Below are 16,866 nucleotides of genomic sequence, written 5' to 3'. Positions count from 1 at the left end.
AGGGGGGAAGTGAGATGCAGAGCAACGTTTACAGCATGATCACATTCATGCAAAATTTCTTTGTCATAAATTTTTGTAAGGACACGTGAGAAACTATTAAGGTGGCTGCCAGCAGGGAGAGGAGTTAGGGAGCTAATGGGTGGGAGGGTATTTCATTGTAACATTTAAATTTGTTGCTATGTGCACAGTTTGCCTTTCAAAAGTAAATGTGCACATTTAAAAAAAAGATTTTATCTATTTGAGGGGCACCTGGGTGGCTCAGTCGTTAAGCGTCTGACTTTGGCTCAGGTCATGATCCCACATCGGGCTCCCTGCTTGGTGGGAATCCTGCTTCTCCCTCTGCCTCTCCCCCTGCTTGTGCTCTCTCTCTCTGTCAAATAAATAAACAACATCTTAAAAAAATTTTTTTTAAAAGATTTTATCCATTTGAGAGAGAGAGAGATTGCAAGAGAGAGCATGAGCTGGGGGGTAGGGGGGTGGGGTGGGGCGGCTCAGGGCAGAATGACAGGGCAGAGGGGTGAAGGGGAGATCAGGCCTGGGGCTGGAGGGCCAAGGAGCTGCTTCTAGACATCAGGGAGGTCGGGAGGACCACGGCACCTGGGAGACACAGGGGAGTCGAGCAAAGCTGGTGAGTTCAGCGCTGACTGGAGGATGGCTCTGGCAAGGGGATGGTGTCCTTGTACTCAGCCTGGTCGAAGGCTCTCTCTGGCCTTCATCAATACCAGAAGCCTTGGCTGGCTGCCGGCCTCTTCTGCTGAGCCACTGCGCCAATAAATACTGTTGGCAGGTCAATTAAACCATCTAGGAACGTCTGGGAATATAGCTTCCCCGGCTCGATGCAGGTGGACAATCCCTCCCTGCCAGTTAGGCCTGAGGTCCCAGGTTTCCCAATCTCCGCCCCCCCAGAGAAGAAGCCCCTGTGCCGACACCTGCCCTGTGGAATCAGGTCCGACGTGGTGGGCAAAATGGAGTCAGAGCTGGCCTAGGCGGCAGGAGGCCAGGCACAGGGGTGCCGATGGACTGGGGTGAAGCACAGCCTTCCTACTCACTACCTGCTTGGCCTTGAGCAAGTTCACGAGCTCTTTATCTCTCCAAGATTCCATTTTCCCATCTACAAAATGGAAATAACAGCAACATTGCCTCAAAGCTTATTGTATGGGTTAAGAAAAAAGAGAGAGAGAGAAAAGAACACTTGGCCCAGAGTACAAAACATGGGTGGCATAAAATGAAGTATAATTGTAAAGACCCTGAAATCACAGCCACGAGGGCTCCCAACCCGCCTGTCTCTGTCTGGGGCTCCTCTCCACTTCCTGTGTCGCTCATGCACCACTCACCACCCAAGATCTCCAAGACAGGAGACAAAGCTGTTCTGTCAACCCTCCTGGCCTCCACCATGGGGTAGGCGGGGCTGGGGAGCAGAGGAGCGAGTCCGGAAGCCAGCCTGGAGCCAATTCCAAAGGCCCGGCCCACCTCACAGTAGTGGGGCCAAACCTCACAGCGGTTGGGACATTTTCAGTGACATTTTCCTGTTAGCGACCAAAGCATGCCTGATTCATGGACACTGCTGGGGTTGTCTTGATGCAGCTAGCTTTTCAGAATACCCTGTGGAGCTCTGTGCTGAGCCAAGAGCTTTGAGGGCTGGAAATGAAGGCGGGAGGGAGGAGAACGGTTGGGACAGCATCTCAGGGTCGCCCCCTGATCTGCCACTGAAGGAAAGGTCCAGTGACTGTGTAGCCACCCAGCCTGGTGGAGCCGACTCTCCTGTTCCTTCCCTTCCTGCCCCCTCTGCAAACATCTCCACAAGGGGCCCGTTGGGCCAGTATGCCTCAGTTTGTGTCTCCTGGTTTCCCCGCTTACTGTGAGACCTCGAGCAACTGACTCAAGCTGTCTGGGCTGCAACGTCTTCATTGTAAAAGGAGATAATACAGGCATTCGCTGAAAGAGTAGTTGCAAGGATTAAATGAGTGACAATGTATGAAGTGCCTAGAATAGAAGCCAGCACAGGCTAAGCACCTCGTGAGAGGTAGTTATGGGTGGTGTGTTATTACCACTGTTATCACTTGGGCTGTGGGCCCGGTCATCTGGAGACAGCTTGCTTGCTTGCCTGGTCTCGATCCCAGGCTTTCAGGTGGCAGAGCCCGTGGGCATCCTACAGTTCTTCGCAGTAAACCCTGAGAGGTGAAGCTGCTTCACTCCATGCTGTGGCTGAAGAATGTATTTGCAACCGGAAAACATGCTTCTAGAAGTTCTACCCCCAATGAACACAAACTTCTAGAAGCTCTACCCCCAATGAACACCAGCTTCTAGAAGCTCTACCCCTGACAAAAACATGCTTCTAGAAGCTCTACCCCCAATGAACACCAGCTTCTAGAATCTCTACCCCGATGAATACATGCTTCTAGAAGCTCTCTACCCCTGACGAAAACATGCTTCTAGAAGCTCTACCCCCAATGAACACAAGTTTCTAGAAGCTCTACCCCTGATGAATACATGCTTCTAGAAGCTCTCTACCCCTGATGAAAACGTGCTTCTAGAAACTCTACCCCCAATGAACACAAGCTTCTAGAAGCTCTACTCCCAATGAACACAAGCTAATAGAAGATCTGCCCCTAATGAACATATGCTTCTAGAAGCTCTACCCGCCAACGAACACATGCTTCTAGAAGCTCTACCCCTAATAAACACATACTTCATCATTAAATGTGGTTAGTCCTTTTTGAGTCTTGCTTTCATAGTCATAAAAACTCAAACACTGAGAGAAGGATATCCATCAACTTACTTCTGTCACACTAGAGAAGAAGCTTCTCTATTCAGGCCACTTTTGTTGTAATCCATAGGTGAACCCAGGACCTGGCTTGGCTCGCCTACTTAATGGAAGCCATAAGCACCCATTGCTGTGTGTCTGCTCTGTGCCCGCAAGCTTTATCATGCTCATTTTACAGAGAACAACACCGAGGTTCAGAAAGATGAGGTCATCTTTATGCCTAGCCTTCTGGTGAGCACTGGGGCCAGAGTCGAACAGTCTGTGAGGGGCCTCGGGCACCCTTCTCTCCCCAGTGATCTTCTGGGGAAGCAACCCCAGAGAGCAGCCCTGCCTTTCTGTTCCAGAGTCTGTCTCTGATCGTGCTTCCCCATGTCCCTATTGGGTCTGAGTGTGGAGGCCTGACATCGTGTGCACAATCAACAGTGGCTCAGAATTCTCATACAGAACCCCACCTGGGTCATTCCCTGCCCAGGGACTCCCTAGGGCCAAACCCTTCCTGGTCCCAGGGGATACCACTGGGAGACATCAGCCCAGGTCACTGGCTACAGGCATCACATAGCCCCCTCCCAACCAGCTCCATCAGACTCCATGGCAGCACATCCTGTGGGTCATTCTGTAGTCAAGGCTTGTCCTAGGCTGACCGTGACCTTTCAAAGCCCAAAAAAGTTGAGGTCCCCCTCTCTGCCATCATATCCTGCCCATAACAGAGAACATTTACCCCCGTCTGGAGAACAGACCAGTGCGACAGCAGACAAGCCAATACTGACACAGAACGACAGATGCTACAGGCTTGCATCACATGACATCTTGGCCTTCTCTTGCCTCCTGATGAGCATTCCAGTTTCAGCCAACCTCAAAAATCACTGCCAGTGGGGAGGAGGATGGAACAGGCCAAGTTTCGGCTGCACCAAGCTTTTCCAGCCACCTGAAGGATCCAAGAGCTCAGAATGCCCCAAGAACAGCTGTCCTTTCCCACCCAGCTCTCCACCAACATTGCACCGAGGAGGATACCATGGCTTGACTGCTCCCGATCCTAACACGCATTGGGGAGCCACCGGCTACAGCCTCGTTAGAACCTTAGCTTTGTACCCAAAAACAGAGCAACAGGTAATAGCTGAGTGTGAACCAATAACCAATATTGGGTATTGGGAAAGCCCACCTTGGAGGTTGGCTCAAGGAACTCCTGCTGGTTATCAGTGTCAGCCTGTAATCCCAGCCGCCATATAATTGGTACTACCATACCAATCTCACGGCAGCTATGAAAGGGACCTGATACTGTCCCATTTTACTGATGAACAAAATGAGTTGTAAAGCATTAGAATGACTCACCAGAGAGACAAAACCATTGAGCACTGGGGAGGCAGTCGGCACTAAGGCACATCAGCCTCCAAAGCCTTGTATGCCAAGTCCAATCTTCTGCTCCCAAGATAAATTCTGGCAAGTAAATTTTCCAGTTCTGCTTGAAAAGAGTGTTTGTTGCTGCTGTTGGTTTTCTTATACAGGGGTTTGCCTGGTCCCCATGTCTATGAGGGTTCCAGACATTCTCCACGAGGCACTGGGATGATTAATCTAGCCCTTCTCAGGACACACTCATTTGCTCCTAGATCCAACCGGTTAATCAGAGAAAACAGAACAACACTTCACCATGAATGGCAATCTTCGTCTAACAACCATGAAGATGAAGTCTGAGCAAGAATGTCCCCTGTTACACTGGAGAGCTGAGCACACCAGCCACTTTCTGCGGGCCTGCCACCCTTGAAAACAGCCAAACTACCCTACACTTGAGGTAAACATAAACTTTACTTGAGTAAAATGTTGCTCTTGACTTCTTTTCTGGGGTGTTACTCTCAGTCCTTCAACTGAAGGGAGGAAGCTTGGGAAAAGAATAGGCCTCGGAGGCAGACCTAGGCGGGGGCTGGTTCTCTGTAGCTCTGCTCTTCCGTTCTCTCCTCTCTGAAATGGGAGCAATTACAGCTCTCGTGAATAAACGGGAATGTTGGCTGTAAGCCCCTGCCTCTGTGAGCTTCATCGGGGGTGTGGCAGGAAGTGTCCTGTGTGGACGAGGAGAGGATGAGCCCGCAAGGCTCCACGGAGCGGGCGGCCATGGACGCCTCCCTGCCTCCCTGAGCGACTCCCTCCTGAAACCATAACCAATGTTGTTGCCATGATTTTGAAGCTGCCTCACAGCATCATGTGCATGTTAAATGAGAAGAGGCCTCAGAGCTGCCAGGGATCACCCCCAGGAGTCTGGGGGCTTGTCTATAGCCTGCAAGGGGGTTTCATTTGCCCACGTGGTGTTCTCAGCAGTGGCCAGCTTCAAAAATGGGGCTCTTTCACAAAAATCTAGATTTGTGGGTCCTCTTGGAAAAAATAAAAAATTCTATGACTTCTGGCTCTCATTCCCAAGAGGCAATAATCAGCTAGAGATGAGGAGCAGGTGACCCCTTTTAACAGACAGTTCACCTGGGAGAGCTGGAAATTGGGTGTTCAGTCCCTGCCTTCAGTAGGCGGTCAGTAATTGATAGTTGTTATTACCAGCACTTACTATTTATCAGTAGCTCAGAGTACAGGGCATTCAAGTGTGGGCACTATGCCTCCTACTGCCACTCTCCTCCTGCTGTGAGCTAAAGGCCCAGCACACAGAGACATCATTTTCCATGACCTTGATGCAGACAGCAACATCCACCATTAGCATCAAGGCAGGAAGCCCTTATTAGGTGCCAGTCAATGGCCTATGCACTTCACCTACATTATGATCCTAGTTGATCCTCACAACAACCCTGACCAAGATTACCATCCTTGTGCCACTTTTGCAGATGGGAAAACTGAGGCACAGCACAAGACCACCAAGCCAGTAAATGAGATTCTCAGTGTCCAGGTCCTCTAGGAGGCAGGGTCATCCCAAGTGACAATGGAGGGCGGGGCCTCCCCTGCTCACTGCCGCCCTCCCCAAGGCCTCCAGTGACAGGCAGCCTCTGGTCCAGTGTCCCCCAGTGTCCCCCGCCCAACTCAGCACTTACGGTCAAGGCCATTGATGTAGCGCATGGTAACTTCGCAGTGGCCCCACACGGCACTCACCACCGGGTACAGCTTCTTGCCCTTGAGGCCGCGGAAAGCCACGCCCAGATACTGGCCATCCACGACGAAGCTGAGGGTGCCCTCATCCATGTCCAGCACCACGAGCAGCGAGTCTGGCAGCGCGAAGGCCTCCTCGGGCCCCAGGAAGGCAGGGTAGGCCACTCCGGGCCTGTTCTTCCCATCATGGTAGAGGCGGCTGCGGCCCAGGTCCCAGCCCCATGACTCGGCATCACTGCCCACCAGTGCCGTGTAGCCCACCGAGTGCAGGGGAGCCCGAGCCGTGGCCACGCCAACTACGGCATGGGTGCCCCGCTGCCGCGCCGGCCAGTGGATCTGCCAGGCATGCAGGCCGCGGGCATGGCCCACCTTGCCGCGGATGCCGTCCGTACTCTGGGCCACCGGGTGCCGGTGGAAGGTGAGCCGGTCGTCATCCTTGACGAAGACATTGAGTGAGCGGTCCTCGGGGTTCCACGCGTGCCGCAGCTGCACTGCAGGCCCTGCGGCGGGCATGTCCAACAGCTGGTCTAGCCGTGCAGGCCGCCCCGGCTCAGCCCCCTGCAGCTCCCGCTTGGCCGGCCGCAGTGCCGGCTCCCGCACCTCCACCGACTTGAGGCTCCCCGAGAGCTTCTGGCCCATGGTTCACTGCCGGGAGGGGGCCGCTGCGGGCCACCGCTACCTTGTGGGAGCTTCCGCTCCCCACAACCAGGGATGGGCTGCCGGTCTGGGTACCAGATTTCTGCACCGTATACCTCCGCAGCCTCTACCGGGCTGGGGCAGAGGCCCAAGCTCCTGGAAGAAAGCAAAGGGCACCGGTTATGACAACAGCATAAACAGCTGTTTATGCCCAGAGGCTGGGTTCTTTGCATGCATTAATAATACCAATTAAGTACTATAACAATATCTGGCATTAATCTAGTACTTTCCATATGCCAGACACTGTTTCAATTTTAGTATATGTGCTGCCAAAGCGAGCACCAGACACTATTTCAAACAGTCTACATTATCATTTAATCCTTAAGTCCTCCCTCTGAGACATGTACTTTATTACTCCCATTTTGTAGCTGTGAAAACTAGAGAAGAGAAAGGATAAGGAATTAGCTGAAGTCCCACAGCTAGTAATGGGCCGAGCTCAGATTCACACTGAGATCATCTGGCTTCAGAGTCTGTATTCTACTCTTCCAGTGATCATAGACAATTTTATTTTAGAAATAAGGACTGAGCTTAGAGAAGTACAGTGATTTATCCAAGACCACAGAGCCTGGAGAAGAACCCAGGTATATTTGGTCCCAGGGGACAAGGTCTGTGCCAAGGCCGAAGGGAGACAGGGTCCAGGACACAGGGATGTAGAAGTATAAGGTGTGGCCCTTTGGTTCCCACCCTGGCTTCCCTGGGGAGCTTAAATAGTATCTAAAGTGCAGCCAGGCTCAACAAGGAAGATACACAGTGAGGATCCAGCAAATTCACCCAGGGGCATGAGCATGGACACAAGACAACCATCTGAGGATTGGGTGGAGTCTCCATGGCAAGATGAGTGGGAGGCAGGGAAATAAGGAGGCTAGTGTCCGGGCTCTGGAGCCAGATAGACCTGTATCCAAATCCCTGTCTCCATCACTAAGCTGTTTGTCCAAAGAAAGGTCTTTTAGCCTCTCTTAGACTCTAGTTTCCTCACCTGTAAAATGGGGAAAAGTAGTGCCCCCAGGTAGTGTGGTAATCTGTGAGACAGTAATATAAAGGGCCAAGCCTGAGACTCTGTGGGCAAGGTTTTCCTCTCTGGCTCTGTCCCCGGACATCCCACAAGTACCCCTTCCCTTCTTTCTTTGGGCACACAAACACTGGTTAATAACACTGACCCCGGACAACCTCCTCTGAGGCAGGATACTGGTTTTCAGGGAGGAGGACTTGGCCACCATCTCTAGGAGGCCAGCCAGAACCCAGGGTGCCCACGCTGCTTGGAAAGCCCTGGATGTGGGGAAGGATGGAGAGGTGAGCCCCACAGCCAGTCCAGAGCAGAGGCATGTGCCCTTCCCTCTGGTGGAAGAGCTGCTGGGCTCTGAACAACATTCCCCGAGGCAAACCAAGAGGCGGGCCTGTTTCATGCCCTGGCCCGTCTGGCCACCTCCTCCCATCCAAACATTGGCACACTCCCGCCACAGTCAAAGTGGAGAAGGAAAGGACACTGCTACCGCCCGGCACACCAGGGATACCACGGATTCCTTGTTAACTCTCCTAGTTCATTCTCCACTCCCATTTCCTTTCTATTTGCAGACCCCAGCTCCAGTGCATGCCAACTCTATCCCCAGAGCTCTGGCTAATGTTTAATCTGGTGGAAACCTGAGCACATAAAAATGTGCAACACTAGACAGTTCTAAGATAGCAGAATACAGTTACTCCTTTTCATATCCCAAATCACCTAAAATAAAAGAGAAAGAGCAAGAGAAATGTAAATGTTATCTTCGGTGAAACTAGAACACATTTGTAACCCGAAGCACAACTTCTAGGGAAAGACTGCCAAGAACAGTAAAGGGCTGCCAAAAACAGAGAAGATCCAATGGGGGGCGAGAGAGCACCTGTGGCCACAGATCTGGGATAAAGCTGGCAGAGCCGACCAGGAGCTGGCACTCCCTGATGGAAAAAAACCAAGGGTTCCCAAACAGAAGCCTGGGAGCTGCCTCGGGCACCCTGAGGAGAAAGGATGATGGGACTAGCAAAGGAAACCACCAGCCGCCATCAGCCATCAGCCATCAGCCATTCATCTCAGGAAGCAGTGTGTCCATGAGGCAGAACGGGAGGTGGGGCCTGCACTGGGAGAAGCCCAGGGCTACAGATCTAGGCTGCCTGGGTAGAAGCAAGGCCAAAAGAAATCATGGCCACAGTCCTGGGAATGAAATTATCATGAACCAGGGAGCGATCCTGTTTTCCTAAGATACTTCCTGGACTTTCCTCTACATAAATTCACTGCAAAATGTCGACCTAGAGAAGCTTCTCCTCTTCCAAAGAGGAACAAGCATAGGATAGAGTCAAAGATGCTAACAGGAGAAATAAAGGAGGAAAAGGGGGGGGGGGGAAACAAAACCACACCAAAAAAATAAAAAACAAGGCAACCAAGAAAATTCACCAGAAGAAAAGCCGTCACACAACATAAAAATTGTGATGAAATTTGTAAACTAATTTTGTGATCACTTATTTCAGAAGGGAGACAACTAGCACAGTCTAAAAAAAAATTAAATGCATCTTACATAGTTATAAACCTCCAGAAGAACTGAAAAAACACAAACTTTCCAGATTGTCAGAAAGAACACAACACAAAATACAACAGACCACACAGTGAAAGAGTTTGGTGTGAGGAACAAGAGAAACAATAACACAAAGACATAAAGTATAATACTAAAACTAAGCCAGAAAGACTAGCTATGTCAATGAATGGCCATGGTAAACTACAATAATAATAATAATAATAAATAAATAAATCTAAGATTGGAAATCAAGACAAAACTCCAACTGTATGCTACATATAAGAGATATATCCAAAGCAGAGAGACTCAACAGTATTAAAGATCTAACACACCAAGTAACAGCATCAAAATTTACTGCAAAAGCTACAGCAAATACAAGGAGAGATACAGAGTGAAGGAAGATAACTTTTTCTAGCTTATGACAGGTCAATGAACCAAATTAAGTAAAGATATAAAAAAATCAAAATCCCATAACTAATGAGACAGATCATGACCTGAGCCAAAGACAGATGCTTAACTGACTGAGCCACCCAGGCATCCATTCAATATTTTTTAAAACTCTCTTCTAAACAACTAAAAAAAAAAACCCAAAACAAAAAACTATACAGAATTTGCAGAATTAGAAAGAGTGAGAACAAAACATATTCCATATCTTAGAGCCTGTGGGAGCCTACTAAGTAGATCATGGCTGGTGTACTTATACTAATAAATATTAAAAAATGAAAATACATGAAGTAAGCATAATAAAATAGAAAAATAATAGAATAAAAAAGTCTGAGAACTAGTTCTTTGGGGAAAATAATACCACAAAACTAAACCAAACCAATAAAACAAAAAAATTCTCCAAGGCAATCATTTAATCTACCATATTATCTATTATAGTGTTATTAATTATTATATCATTTTCATTTTAGTATGTCATGAAATGACATAATATGATGTAATGAAATAGTACTTCATCTCTATGGTCTTCTACCCCAAAGCCCATAACCCCCGTCTAATCATAACGAAAACATAGGACAAATTCCAATGGGGGGCGTCCAGCAAAAGGCCTGACCAATATGCCTCAACACTGTTAAGGCCATTGAAGACAAGGAACATCTGAGAAACTGTCACAGCCAAGAGAAGCCTACTGACAACTAAATTTAATATGGTGTCCTGGAACAGAGAAACAATGCTAGGTAAAAACTAAAGAAATCTGAATAAAGCCTAGCCTTCGGGTAATTGGGTATCAATACTGGTTCATTAGCTAAGATAAATGTACCATACTATGGAAGATGTTAATAATAGGGAAAACTAGGTGTGAGTATATGGGAACTCGACCTACTTTCTATATAATTTTTCTATAAATCCAAAACTACTCTAAAAATTAAAGTCTAGGGGCACCTGGGTGACTCAGTGTGTTAAACTTCTGCTTTCAACTCAGGTCATGATCTCAGGGTCCTGGGATCAAGCCCCACATCGGGCTCTCTGCTCGGCAGGGAACCTGCTTCTTCCTCTCCTGCTGTCTGCCTCTCTACCTACTTGTGATCTCTTTCTGTCAAATAAATAAATAAAAATCTTTTAAAATTAAAGTCTATTAATTAGAAAACACTAAAACAATTTTTAAATTCTAGAAAACTCAAAAAATGTACAAAACTCAAAAATCACTGCCTGTCTCATTAACCAGATGTTAAACACTATTAGCATTTGAATTATTTCATTATATCTTTTTTTTAATCTACAAAAAATATTTTCTACAAAATTTTCTTTTTATTTATATGTTGGCTAATTGAATTTAAATTTAAAAAATTTTAAAAATGGCAGCATGAGGGACGCCTGGGTGGCTCAGTTGGTTAAGCCGCTGCCTTCGGCTCAGGTCATGATCCCAGCGTCCTGGGATCGAGTCCCACCTCGGGCTCCTTGCTCCGCAGGGAGCCAGCTTCTCCCTCTGCCACTCTGTTTGCCTGTGTTCACTCTCTCTCTCTCTCTCTCTCTGACAAATAAATAAACAAAATCTTTAAAAAAAAAAAAAAAGGCAGCATGAGCCTTTCTTTATTCAGGTTATTTCACCTAAAATTAAGTAATTAACATTTTCAGATGTTACTAAATATATTTTAAATGTAGGACTTCAATGACTAAATTAAATAAACCATAAAACATATGAACCACTTAATCTGATCATTTAAGGGGGAGAGAAGATCCAAACATAAGAAATAAGAAATGAAAATGGGAAGTAACAAAATGACATAGTAAAAAGCACTTGTAAAAGAGATTAAACTAGCTTGTTGTTTTAATATGGAGAAATACTTAAGACACAAATTACAAATATATGACAAACTACTATAAATTGGTAAGAGAAGACCAATCCACATACAGAATGTGAAAGATACTACAAATAGTTCACACAAAAGAAAAACAAATGGCTCTTTTGAGAAGATGTTCTACCAATTGCATACTAAAAGAGAAACAAGTTAGAACTACAACGAAATGCCGGTTTTGTCTATCAGATTAGCAAAGCTCAAAAAATTAGATAACACCTTTTTGGAGAAGCAGACAGGCTCATACATTGCTAACCTGAAGGTAAAATGGCGTAACCTCAGTGGTGGATGAATGAACACCATTTCTCAGAATTGCAAATGCACATTCCCTTTGACCTAGCAGTTCCACTTTCGGTATTTATTCAGTATTAAATGTGCAGAGCTAAATACATACGTATAATACATCACACACATATATTATGTATTATATATAAAACAATACATGTGTATATCAAATATTATATATATATATTACACATATACATAGGCAGCATTGTTTGTAATAGCAAAATATTGGAAAAAACCCAAACTAAGGCTAAATAGATTTTAGTAAATCATATGATGGAATACTATGCAGCTGGAGAAAAGAATGTATTGACATGAGGAGTCAACAGAGAGATGAAGGCCAACAAACAAGGTCCAAAACATTCTGTGTGGTGTGCTGCCATTAATGTGGGGAGTGGGGGAGGAGCAAGAGGGCGGAGGTGGGGGAGTGAGGTGGGGGTGGGGTATTTAACCCAAAGGGCCCAGATGGAAATGAGGACTAGCTGTGTCTACAAGAAAGCTGGACACTGCCGTTCAGTCAACAAGACAACTTGCTTTTTCCTCTGTTCACCTTGGAGCCTCAACCAATTATGAGAAATAAGCGAGACAATCTGTGAGAGGTGCGGGGTGTGTATGGGGATTCAATTAACAGAGCCAACACTCATCCAGAGTCATCTCGGTAAGTCTGTACAGTCTGCCCTAGAGCATCTGACTGCGAGGGGGTTGGAATCTGCTGCTTTTATAATTCAGTTAAAGGCACCTTGTAGTCCCATTCTAATAGACTGGGAAACTGAGGCGGCAAGAGGCAGCAGCCTGAGCAAAGTGACCTGGCTAAAAGCGAATCTGTTCCCGTCCTGAACCCCAAGTCCACACAACATATGCTCCTCTGTCTTTCTCCATCACTCACTGTAGGTATCTGTACTCACTCCGTGCCAGGTGGCATGACAGCTGCTTCACAGGAACTGGAAGGCATGTGCCTCTTTATCCAAAAGAAGAAACAGGTGCAGAGAGGTTTCTAGCAAGTGGCAGGACTGAGACTGACCCCAGGGCCATGGTAGGCCAAGCCCATGCTCTCCCACCTTCTCTACAACTGCTAAGGATGAGGCCTGTGCACGACGGCAGGAGTGATCAGTGCTGTGTGGCCTGCACGGGACGTGTCTAAGGGCAACTGCTTTACCCTTGTACACAACCAGGCCAGCTTTGGAGTTGTTGCCGTTGAAGACACCTTTAATGTGTTTGAAAGCAACAGCCAAGCCACATCCCCAGAGGAGACCCACACTGAGTCACTGGGGACCTCAGGGCCTCTGCCCCATCAGTAGCAGGTGCAGATCCCAAAGGCTGGCCACACTGTGAGTGAGGCAAGGCACACCTCTAACAGATGGTCCCTTTGCTGCTCACCCCATGGAAGGGTCCGACCGGCGTGCTCATATCCACTAATGTTCCATTGACCATGCAATGGAACAAAGGGCAGGATTTGAATGCCCAGCTGCCCACTAGGCCCTGGGCCAGAATGTGACCTCTCTGAGACTCACCTGAAAAGTGCTGCTAACTCCCTGCTAACCTTACCTGCCTTTGCAAAGGTGTCTGTAAAGTCTGGAATGGTGCAGGGCCCATTCAGGGCCCTGGCCCATTCAGCTCCCTGGTTCAGGAGCTACCCAGAAAATGTGAAGTGATCCTTTAAACTGTGTACGTTCTCTGACATGGCCATTTCCTGAATGCATCCTAAAGAAAAGATCCTGGGTGTGCACTAGGATTCTGTTACAGAGCAAAGGGTAAAGTGGTTCAGAGGAGCAAAGAATGGAGGTCAGTGCACATCCTCAACAACAGGGGACTAGGTCTTAGCTTCTAGCCTCGCTCCTGGTCTGCAGTGCGGGCTCTATTCTGCCCTTACCTTCCCTGTACCCAAGTGGGACTCCCTGCCCCTGCAGGCCTCACCCTAGGGAAGTCCCAGCTCCTATGGTCCCCTTTAACTGGTCACTGAACAGCAAATGAATAAAAGAGGGGCTAAATAATTTGGATTCAATCCCATGGAAACTGTCAAAGGGCATGGTCAGGATCAGAATCGAGGGACAGAATGACCAGCTGACTCCAGGGCAGAGCTGGGAGGAAGGAAATTAGTAATACAACCTCAGATCCTAAACCTGGCCTACAGGTCCATTTTCAAGTCTTTGTCCAGGTGGATAGATAGAGTCCCTAGCCTTTCCTTCATGTCCCCAATCCAGTCTGACCGCTCCACCTTTTCCAGGAAGCCTGCCCTGATCTACCAGGCCTCAAGGAACCTGCTGGCCTGGGCAATCTGGTCTGGCTGATCTGCATTTCTTTCTGCCTTGAGGGGTGTTCCTCTGAGCACAAAATCTTTCACCGGGGCTTCCCTGCTCCCCCCAGCACAGACAGGCACCATGCTTTAAAGACAGGGTAGAGTATGTGTATGAGTGTGGGGAGGTAGCACTGAGCTACAGAGGTCTCACCTTCTGTTCTTTTTTTTTTTTTTTTTAAGATTTTTATTTATTTATTTGACAGACAGATCACAAGTAGGCAGAGAGGCAGGCAGAGAGGGAGGGAAGAAGCAGGTCCCCGGCCGAGCAGAGAGCCCGATGCGGGGCCCGATCCCAGGACCCCGAGACCATGACCTGAGCCGAAGGCAGAGGCTTTAACCCACCGAGCCACCCAGGCACCCCTCACCTTCTGTTCTTTTTAGAGGATGTAGTCAGGAGATGGGGACACAGGGCCTAGTTCTGTCACTAACACTGTCCTTTCCTCTGAGCAGCTGACTCTTGTTGATCTCCAGTCTGCCCCTTTGCTAGATACTGATGAGCACCCTGCCTCAGTCCTTATTTATTCACTCAACAAACACTTAGAGGATAGCTGCCACGTACTGGGCCCTGGGCTGCTGGGAGCCAGGAAGAGAGCAGGAGCGCCATCAGACTCAGTCCCCTCAGTCCCTGCCTTCCCTCTTCAGCCTTCAGCCAGAAGGAATGGGTCCCTGTCGCATTTCTCTTCTTGTCTCCACCACAGACCCTGGCAGTGGGCCAGGCACAGAGGATCTACAACAAAGTCCAAATCCCTGCTAGGAATCGCACCATCTCTCAACCCAGTAAGAAGAGGGCAAACTGCACGCTGCTTAATGGGACCTCTGTTGTCCCATCCCCCCAAACCACACTTCATCTCTTAGTCTTTGCTTGGATGGGATGCTTAATGACATTATCTGGCAGGGTCTGCCCCGGGGCTTCAGTGACAGCTGAGCAAGAAAACAAAAATCCAAATTGCCAATTGCCCTTCTGGGGACCCTGGAGGGGTGTTGCAACACAACAGAGAAATGAGGAAATGTGAAATGTTGAGGCTGGCCCGGGAAGAAGCCTCAGCGGTCTGCAAAACGTGACGCTCAAGCTTCAGAGGAGTGGTACCAGAAACCCCATTCTCAGAGGCCCAGCTGGCTGGGCAAACCCCGGCATGGGGTTGGCCTCGGGACAGACGCTGCAGGAATTGGTAATGACTGGGTGAGCTGCCTTCCCCTCAGGGTGGCCTCTGGCTTCAGATCAGGGGTGGGTATGGATTTCGTTTCTTCTTTTAGCCAACAGTAATGCTGCCTCCCTGGGGATCTGAGGCTACAGGAAGGTCTAAAACCAGATCGCTTCCCTCTAGGGAGAGCTCACACCAAAGAGGTCATACCCAGTGACAGGTCTGAATAATGGCAAGGGCCGTAAAAAAACAGCACAGTCTGATACCATTTGAATTCCTTTAATAGACTCCCATTGCTTACAAATACATACTATAGCAGTTGTAAAATGCATAGTTAATTGAATCAGACCCCTGCTTACAATCCTTCACAGCAGGATAAAGGGCAGACCCCTAACCCTAACCTCCCCCAGTGCTCCCCTGACCCATCCTCCTCCACAAACCCCTTCACTGCATTCCCACCAACCTGCCAGAACTTTCCAACAGGCACACGTTAAGCCCATACATCATCCCTGTCCTACCACGCTGCTGCCTTCGTCCCTCCTCTCTCCCTGCACACCCCCGAGTGCACACATCTGGGTAATTCAGCTTGGGGATCAGCACCTCTGGGGAGCCCCCTCCCCAGCTCTCGGAGGACTTGTCTCCTGTGATAAGGCTGCTGGACTTGTCTCCACCAGCCTTATCACAGGAGGCCGTGCATCTCCTTAGCTGCCTCCCTCCTGCCCACTGGGAGACAACTTGAGAGCGGGGCTGGGTCTCCTCACTGCAGCCCCAAGACTCCCAAACGGTGCCAGTGCAGAGCAAGTGCTAGGCCAACATCTCCACAACACCCAGGCCTGAGCAAATGAGCCAAAGAAGCCTCCATGGAGGCATGAGCCGGAGGTACGGAGAGCCATGAGCCCAGCCAATCCATTTACCATCATCATTCCTTCGTTTTTTGCCTCCAGATAATGGCGTCAATGATACCTACTGGACCCTGGTTTGACTGGGATGTTTTTAAGATTTTCTTAGCACAAATATTAAGTGGGGGACTGTTTTATTAAAAGAAGCTCATTCAGCATGAAACCACCAATGACGAATGAACTGAAGAGCCTCCAAGGTGTTGCCCCAAACGCCTATTATCTTTTTCCCTCTCTATGCATGCATGGAGCTCACGCTACAATGGGCTGGGCAAGTCCTTATTTCCCCAGAGCTCACAAAGAGAGCCATCTGTCCAGTTCCAGGTGGAAACGTCTCACGCCTGCCTTCCTAGAGTGCAAATCAATGAGGCTTCCCCGAGCCTCTCCTTCTTGTGGGGTTTCCATGGGAATCCTCCCACGCATGACTGAGCCAGGAGCCCCCAAGGCAGAAGCTCAGGCTGTCAGCCAGCAAAGAGAGCCAAGGATGGGATGAAGGAGTTTGCTGGGTGGAGACCAGGCCAGCGTACTCTATCTACAAGGTCATTTGAAAGAGACACACCTCCAAGGCAGCAAGGCCAGAGGCCTGGTCACGCTGTAGCTGCCCCTGTGCCCAGAGGGGTTTCCCAGGCACATGTGGCTTGTTCTAGGGGGCAGGTGGCCTCTGTGAGGCCCAGCGTGGCTCAGGTTAGAGCAGAGCTGGAACACGGGTGGGGGAGGGCGCTACACACTGGGACCCTCCTGGGGAACATTCTATGAGAGAAACACAATAATCTTCCTGTCCAGCCCCTCATTTATCTCCCATTTATTTGCTATAACTGGTTGTGGGAAAATTCAGGATGCCCGAAAGAAAAGCAGATTTATTCATGCCTCAG

The 16,866-nt window shown here is 48.7% G+C and overlaps 1 protein-coding gene across 1 annotated transcript in view; it reads right to left on the bottom strand.

Annotated features, from left to right (window-relative positions):
- The window catches only part of SPSB4 (splA/ryanodine receptor domain and SOCS box containing 4), a gene marked incomplete at both ends in the record, with an annotated part of 61,101 nt that extends 54,623 nt beyond the window's left edge, over positions 1-6,478 (bottom strand). The window contains one exon of the mRNA XM_080813161.1: positions 5,785-6,478. Coding sequence (XP_080669287.1) covers positions 5,785-6,478 — 694 coding nt within the window. The remainder of the gene's footprint in view (positions 1-5,784) is intronic.
- Positions 6,479-16,866: the final 10,388 nt, after the last annotated feature.

The sequence above is a fragment of the Martes martes genome (genome assembly GCF_963455335.1).
Source record: "Martes martes genome assembly, chromosome: 1".
NCBI classification, from domain to species: Eukaryota; Metazoa; Chordata; class Mammalia; order Carnivora; family Mustelidae; genus Martes; species Martes martes.
Note: the sequence above shows the minus strand (reverse complement) of the source record. Positions and strands in the feature narration are given on the sequence as shown.